Below are 8,255 nucleotides of genomic sequence, written 5' to 3' on the forward strand. Positions count from 1 at the left end.
AATTGGCACAGATATACAAGCGAATAAGTGTTCCTGGTTGGCGGTGCGGTGTATGGAGCGAGCAAGTCCTAAACAGAGAGCTATCATGGAACAGTGCTACGGTCAATATGGTAAGCATATTTAAGTATAGACATTCAATAAGTGTTTTGGAAAACTATTTAATTGATTTTTTTCGCTTTTCCTATCTATGGAATTTAGACACTACCTCTCTGCTTTCTGCAGGTTGGAATTTAGAGTAAATTGTAGGGAACTTACATTTAAAAATTTTAAATTTTTATTTAACTTTCATTAAAAAAGCACCTTGAGCTACTTTTATTAATGGCTAAACATTAAAATATCATTCGAGAACTCAATGAATTACTGATTTGAAGAGAAAATGAAGACACGCGAGAGAAGTTGTTTTGTCAAACGTCCGCAGATACCTATGTACCGTAACACCTTCCAAGCAAACGAAAAAAGTTGATCATACACTCCAAGTCTAATGTACACTAATATATCGTGCCAATCTATTATTATTATTAGGTGTCGCCTTTTTGATTTTTCGGTGACATCTATGTCTAATAGAGTGTCCAGATTTGTCGATTTAGCGCCAATTGGGCGATTTTTTTTTTGATATTTGCGCGTAAAAATTTAGCTAATCGCTATTGGCGATTTTTGGCGATTTTTCCCTTCAAATAAATTTTTTCCAATTATAAAAATATACAAAACATTAGTTAAGTAGCTTTCATATTATTATCCTTGCTGCACTCACATACTTTTGTTGAGCGCGTTTTTTCCGTAATGAATTATACAAAATTCAATTCGAAATAGGATGAGGCTAGAAAGCCTTAATTCAATAGTTTCTGCTGCAAAACGTTTCCAATATCAAACAGTATGTTATGCAGGTTGAATAGCTCAATATATAACAACAACATAAATGTAAATGATTCAGACACTATAGGTGATTTTGAAGAAATTGTGGAAACAGATGATCTCGCCTTATTATATTTGTTTTATTTTTAGCGCCGATCGCTTAAAAGTGGATTGTGCGATTAATCAATTCATATGAGTTATAATAAATTTAAGAATTGCGCAGTCCTATTGCAAAATGTGTTGATACAAATATTTTTAAAAAGTATGCGTATTTTCAAAAAGAAAATTGTTATTGAAGTTATTACATTCGTTTTTGATTTTAAAAACTATATTATAACAAGATCTCATTTTTGAAATAAAAGATTTGTTAAGTCGATTTCATGAATTTTATTAAAAAAAAAGGATGGGCGATTTTTGCGGATTTTTTTTCAGAAATTGCGCTTTATTTTTAAACAATCTGGACACGCTGATCTATGTATCTAAATTTGGCAATTTGTTTTTGCTGCTAATATATTCAAAATACTTTCTTAGCAAAAGTTTAATAATTTTTTGACGAGCTTTAATTTACTGATATTAGGGTAACACTTTAGGGTGGGAGGAACTAAGATCTAGTATTTGAGGTCAATAAACTTTAAAATAAAAACAAATGCGTCTTGAGACAAGAACATTAATATATCGTACTTAAAAATCCGACTGCAATGCCAAAGATATGAGGAAAAATGTAATAAGGCCACCCCTACATTCGGAAAAAAAGCAAAAAATTTATTTTCGAAATTGTGTTCAAAAAATACTTTATGCTCGGGGGTAACGGCGAATTTTTTTTCGGGTACAGTCCAATATTCGTACATAGGTATGTAGTACATATGCATATACTAATGTACATATCGCACACTGTCTTCAAAAGAGTCACAACTCAAAATAATACGTTTGTCAGAAAATGCGAAAAACTATTTATTAGTACATGATAATCATATAGGCAAAGGCGACTTTACCTTAGGTTTTTTTATTAAATCATAACAAAAATTTGCTCCGGCTTTTGCCCAAAGGTAAATAAAAGCTCGGTGTAATTTTTAGCGCATAACCTCAAAAACTCTTTTGAATACGGTGTGCGATATGTACATAATAAAGTTTTTCTAATTTCAGATCCCCAGAAAATTGCGAGTGTTAAGGAAGTCTATGCGGAATTAAACCTACCAAACATCTATGCCAAATACGAGGAAGAAACATATAATAGGATTAATACACTTATTCACCAAGAATCGGACGCTTTACCGCGTGAAGCTTTATTAGAAATATTGAATACAATTTCTGAAAGAAATATCAAATAAAAAGGAAATAATCTGGTAAAAATTTAATATTATTTCACTTGCGTGCTTATTGAGCTTTGTGTGGGGCCGGATTCTAGTGCGGTCAACTTGGAAAATTATTACCCGCTATTAAGAAAATAGCTTCCCATAGTTGAATTTTTCTGTAGTTCGATTAGAAGGTTCTCACGTAGATCTAGGTCCTCTTTCTTTTTTGTTAATGCGGTATTTTAGTTTTCTAAATGTGTAGTCATCGTCTATTAGCATTTGTTTTATATAATCGAACCATAAACCTAAGTTCGGGCTGAACCGAACATTTTATACCCGACACATAAATTCATAAAAGGTAAAAGGTATTCTAAACGTGATAAATTACACCAGCGATTTCCGTGAACTTCTTACTGTTATCTGGCTACTATATAGAGAGTGTTATAACAATATTGTACGGAATGAAGTATCCTAAGGCCAAACAGTGCTTATAAATGAAAACCTCTCTAGAGTAACCAATTTTTAAATCTATAGAAGATAATGTACCAATATAAACTTAGCCTATAACAAATGATACATAGCCATTTAAATTTGTGTTCCTAAGATTTTTACAGTCCAGTTTTAATAGAAAGAAAGAACACCTTCCCCTCTACGGAAATTGTCGGAATGAGAAGAAGAAAACTCAATTAATTATTTTCTATGTCAATGTCTGGGTCTCCGCTCAAAGTGAATAAAGCTTTGGCATCTCGTTTCGTTTTTGCTATTTTCCGCAGTCACCAATAACACCGCTTATATAATGTTCTTTTAATAACTGAAACGGTTTCAACATCAATCATTAAAATTGACAACTGATTGATGCGTAGCAAATGTGGCATTAGCCTTCGCATTTTTATTAAATATGGGCCATGAAATTATCTGGGATCATCTAATTGCAAGGAAAGTGTGGCAAAAATGTTATTGCTATATTTTTTTTTTATTAAATATTTACAAAAGCAAATTCAGTTATCTGCCACCCCGATGCGAGTGTGGAGTGAACTAATAAATGTTTTAATTTAAAGGGTTTATATTTTGAGTACACCACGCAGTTATATTTTGTCTTCGCCGGACGTCGAACGTGGAGTGACAACTGAAAACACAAATTAATTTAAAGCAGGTAGGCAAAACAAAAAACAAAAATTATGAATAAGTAAACCCAAGGCGAATTTACATAAGGTGCTATCGGTTCAACAAATACAACAATTACTTGTATTTTGTTTTTGCTTTTAAAAGCATAAACAGACGGCAGCGTTGATCCGGATCAACTCGGGAATTAACTGCGGTTGATCCGGATTAAGTCCAAGTTAATCCGGATCAACGCTGCCGCCTGTTTAAGCTTTAACGGGCCATTGTCAAATGTTAGCTATTCTTTACCAAATGAAAAAGGGCGACAGAAAATACAAACACTCTCACGTTTTCACTCACTCATTGGCGAAATAAGAAATCTTGACAATCAAACGCTACTCACAGCTGATGAAACAACACCACCTTATATATATTGGCCAGGAATAAACCTGAATAAATACAGATGAAAAAGAAAATATAGCAGTTTTTTCATAGCAATAAAGTGAGGGCACATTTTATTTAAATAATCGCAATAATATGCATTAGGGTGGCGCGAAAAAAAGATTTGCTTTTCGAAATTCCATTAGCAGGGATCGTTGCAATCAATAGAGTAACTCTCATTTTTTAATCAAGTAATACTTTCTTCTCCTCTTTTTGATTGAAATTTTGAAATTTTTGTAAATTCTAAACAAGTAACGTAATTTATTAAAATAATTTTTAGAAAAAGTCCTAGCTATGCAGTTTTGTAGGCCATTGAATTTAGTATAATAAAGAGCAAGTTCAAAGTGGTTAAAAATACCACTGATTTTTGACAATTTTTTATTTTATTTTTTCTTTATGGTATTTTTGTATGGAGCAAAGTACCCGTATTTTCGAAAATGTTTTTATATGAAGAATATGAGGAACACCTTCATAAAAAAAATATTTCAAACAATTTCCAGCTGCTTCAAACTTGCATTTTATTATTCTAAAATTTTGTGGCGTACGAAATGTCATACCTTAAATTTATCTAAAGAGGAATTTAATAAAATACATATGTCACTTGTTTAGAATTCACAAAAAATTCAAATTTTGAATCAAAAAGGGGATGCAGAAAGTATTAACCGAATTCATTTAGGGATATTCTATTGACACCCAAAGATAACGATTCAGCTATTAAAATTTCGAAACGCAAATTTTTTTGTTTCCGCTCCACCCTATATGTACAAACCATTGTGGTCAGCTGACTTTTTGCCCAGTTTTGGATATTTTTCTTTTGCTTATTTAATGTTTAGTATTTTTTTATTAAAGTCTAGCACATTATATAACAAACACTATGTAGATATGCATTTCAAACCATGTACAAAAATTATAAAAACTCAACAAACGTTACCAATTTCTCCAACAAATTTATAGTTTTTATAGCCAATTAAACTTAAGTGCAAATTTCAAGACGACAGAAAATCGCTTTGTTTTTAATATTTTTTTTTTAGCTAACGGTGAAATTTTTGAGCATACATCTAAAAATTCTGAATAAAAAGTTTGAAGTTTTTGGGGAAAATTGGTAAAGTTTCTTGAATTTTTATAATGTTTGTACAAAGTTAGAAATGTGCTAGACTTTTATAAAAAAAATAAATAGCCAAAACTGGTAAAAATTTCACTTAACCTAACCAGCTGACCACAAGTGTATGTACATGTTACCATTTATATAATGCAATTTTCAACATAATTTTTGTGAATTAAATTTAGTGGTCATCATAATTAGAAAAAGTTACAAGATTCTGTGAAAATACTTTTTGGCAGATATTTTAAAGGATCAGAATAGAAAATGCTTTCAGTATTGCGTAAATTTTCGCGAAAGAATTCAACTGTGGCCGCAACAATTATCGCATGCGGCGATAACATCAACTGCAAAACGCATTCTCAGCGGTCATTTGGCGATGGGATAGACACTACTCGAGAGATGCACCAAAAAACTCTGGGCAGATCAATCCGGTAAGTGTGTAATGGTTTGTGAAAAAAGACTTGATGAAATTCAAATTTCAGGTAAAGCACCTATTCCACTCGAATAGTCTATGTGGAATATGAGTTATTCAAACTTAGAAATCGCGATAACTCAGCAATACTGTAATTTAAAAATTATTGCCGAAAAATTTATGATCTACATCTCTCATTTATCTATTTTCATTATAATACTTAACGTTTACGAGAAAGTTGAATGAAATCGATATTTGTAATCTTCAACCTGGGACATTGGCATTGCTCTCATAAAAACCATCTTATAATGTCAAATTGAAAAAAATTTATATGAATTTTGAATCGTTTGTTTATATTTTTTGATATTATGTACCTTAGAAGAAAGCTGCACTGAGTTGGCAATACACCTTGGTATCAACTAAGCTGTTACAGAATCGAAAGAACAAAATTTTAAATTTGACACTTCACCAAAATCACAAATGTCCCTCAAGATTACCGTTTCGGAAATCTGTGTGGCACTCCTAGTGTAAAGAAATATGGGAGTATGTATGAATATTCCCTTAATTACTAAAAGTTTGGTTCTTTATAACTGCGATTAAAAAATTAATTAAAAGTTAGGGGATATCTTGTAATGTGAAAAAAAATATTCCGACGAATTGATAACCTCCTCATTTTTTTGAAGTCGGTTAAAAGGTGAGAAAAGTTGACCTTCATACAAATTTTTGAAGATTTCAACGCTTTTTCCAGTTTAAAAGAAAACCTAGATTAAGGGCCGGTTGTTCATCAATGTCTGGTTATCACCAGTATATCATTATCGGCGATTTGGACGTCATGCATATACATAACATGTGATCGATAAAGCAGTTGTTCTTTTTAACCGGAGCTTCTACCGCCGATTTGTGTTAATCAGACATTAAACAACCGGCTGTAAATATTTCACTCTTCGTTTTTTTTCTAGCCCCCTATCAACTGTGGAAAGTCCCCGTGGGAAAAGAAATACACGCCCGATGATGTCCAAAAAAGAGATCACTGAATATATGGCTGTTTTTCCAGGTACAGAAGCAAAATCTGTTAAAGTAGACACCCCATGTCATAATTATAAGCGCACCGCATATTGGCAAATTTTAAGATTATTATTACTTTTTTTTTAATGTTAGCTATTTGTTAAAAAAAAAATATAGGTTATTATTTAGCAAAACCCGTATTAATCCAAGTTTCAAACTTTGTGCAAACTCAACAAACTTTCATACAAATTTCGAGCTTTTTAATTAGACTTTTTAAAAGGTGTTTGGGTATGTAGTTTTATAGCCCATATGATCTTAGTATAATAAAATTGATTTTTGGCAATTTTTTTGGTTGAAAGCGCTTCTCATTTTCTTCCAAATAATAAAACATCGCACAGACCAGAAATAGCATAACATCGCCAGAAAATAAAAGTAAAAAAAAAATCAATGGCTGTTTGTTGCTATTTGAAACTTGTACTTTGTGGTTACTAGAATTGAATGGGCTATAACACCGCATACCCAATCTGAAATAGAAATTCGCAGTAAAAAACTTGAAATTCACGAGGTTGTCTGCTTTTAATGACTGTCAAACACAAACTAAATGAGGCAGCTAGCTCAAAATTTGACAGCAGCATATTAACGGATGATTGTTGGTAGAAGCTGTGTTGCACTTTAAATTGCTACACGGAAAATTCAAGAAGTCACTGGCTTAACATTTTACCCTCATAGTAAAAACTGACGTAATCCCGCGCAAAGTATTGCATCTATCTTTATAGCATAAACAGGGATACGTCGGCCCTGCTATGCAATCCCCAGACTATATGTAGATCTACATACATATGTATGTATAATGATAATTTATGTTATTTATAATAATTATTTCGGGAGCAAATTAAATTTATAATTATTCATTTTTACAGAAGTCGTGCGAGACCTGACATTGATAGCTGAAAGGTACAAAAGTAAAGAGGCTGCAGAATGGTTCAGAAAGGTAGAGAATATAAATTTTTCTGAGCTCAAATCTCTATTAAATCTTTGTTACGTGCTCGCCGCAGGCTCTACAGTACAATATATCGGTGACGAGTACGAAAAATAGTCTAGTCTCCGTTTTGACTTACAAAAGTGTAGTCAATAGCGATCAGCTCACCGCGGAAAAACTAAAGCTCGCTCATTTGCTTGGCTGGTGCATTGAATTGGTATGTAAATACTTGTCCATAGTAGTATTATGTTAACCTCGTGCTTTCTACCCCAGTATACGTAGTATTTATTAGCCTAGACCAAGTAACTTTCATATCCCCATTCTATTTGATTTTCACCAACTAAACGTTCTCCATTTTTTTTTTGTTTCGTTGTTTTCCAGCACCATTGTATAATTCTCATGAGCGACGATTTGGTGGACGGCGGCCTCGCACGTCGTGGTCAACCATGTTGGCATAAGTTGAAGGAAGTCGGGCTTAATGCCATCAACGACATGCTGATGATTGAAAATGGTCTATATGAACTACTCAAGAAACATTTTCGTCATTTGAATTGCTATTTAGATCTAATCGAATTGTTTCGCTGGAGCACCTTCGTATGTATAACTGGGCAGTCATTAGATTTGCTAGCTTCTAAAAAGAATGTGGCCGAATTCAATATGGATATATTCAATTCGATTGCCTTGCATAAGACTTGCAAACATTTCTTCTTTTTACCCGTTGCGCTGGGTTTGCACTTAGCTGGGTGGGTATAAATTACAATCACGGATGAAATTAAACTTTGAATTAATGTACTCTTTCAGCATTAAGGATCAGCAGGTTTTAGATGAGTGTGAAGCCATAACATTTGACATGGGTACTTACTGTCAAATACAAAATGATTTTACCGATTGCTTTTCGAATACTAACATCACTGGCAAAATTGGCTCAGATATACAGGAACACAAGTGTACTTGGTTGGCGGTAATGTGCATGGAGAGAGCTAGTCCAGCGCAGAGGGCTGTAATGGAGGAATGCTATGGAAAGAGTGGTAGGTGCAGTGCATGCATTTAATCAAGTATATTTTTTATTTT

The 8,255-nt window shown here is 32.8% G+C and overlaps 2 protein-coding genes across 4 annotated transcripts in view; both read left to right on the plus strand.

The window, feature by feature from the left end:
• Positions 1-6: 6 nt before the first annotated feature.
• LOC118743712 (farnesyl pyrophosphate synthase-like) lies at positions 7-2,195 on the plus strand. The gene is made up of 2 exons (XM_036476472.1): positions 7-110; positions 1,996-2,195. Exons 1-2 carry the CDS (start codon positions 53-55, stop codon positions 2,178-2,180), a joined length of 243 nt encoding a protein of 80 aa, XP_036332365.1. The 5' UTR covers positions 7-52; the 3' UTR covers positions 2,181-2,195.
• Positions 2,196-3,194: 999 nt separating this feature from the next.
• LOC118743713 (farnesyl pyrophosphate synthase-like) overlaps positions 3,195-8,255 on the plus strand; it is a 14,702-nt gene continuing 9,641 nt past the window's right edge. Inside the window, exons 1-7 of one of the 3 annotated variants that reach the window (XM_036476473.1) lie at positions 3,195-3,297; positions 5,028-5,219; positions 6,160-6,254; positions 7,126-7,196; positions 7,261-7,401; positions 7,566-7,927; positions 7,986-8,212. In XM_036476473.1, coding sequence (XP_036332366.1) covers positions 5,053-5,219; positions 6,160-6,254; positions 7,126-7,196; positions 7,261-7,401; positions 7,566-7,927; positions 7,986-8,212 — 1,063 coding nt within the window. In that variant the 5' untranslated portion in view covers positions 3,195-3,297; positions 5,028-5,052. The remainder of the gene's footprint in view (positions 3,298-5,027; positions 5,220-6,159; positions 6,255-7,125; positions 7,197-7,260; positions 7,402-7,565; positions 7,928-7,985; positions 8,213-8,255) is intronic. The other 2 variants (XM_036476474.1, XM_036476475.1) reach the window with 2 other exon arrangements.

The sequence above is a fragment of the Rhagoletis pomonella genome, unplaced genomic scaffold, assembly GCF_013731165.1.
Source record: "Rhagoletis pomonella isolate Grant_MI unplaced genomic scaffold, Rhpom_1.0 Rhpom_scaffold_00007, whole genome shotgun sequence".
Lineage (NCBI taxonomy): Eukaryota > Metazoa > Arthropoda > Insecta > Diptera > Tephritidae > Rhagoletis > Rhagoletis pomonella.

What these genes read in the sequence shown, in the direction of transcription:
- LOC118743712 (XM_036476472.1), top strand. Translation starts at nt 53, where the DNA reads ATGGAGCGAGCAAGTCCTAAACAGAGAGCTATCATGGAACAGTGCTAC. An exon ending in ACAGTGCTACGGTCAATATG is followed by an intron (nt 111 to 1,995) that starts GTAAGCATATTT and finishes TTCTAATTTCAG; the next exon opens with ATCCCCAGAAAATTGCGAGT.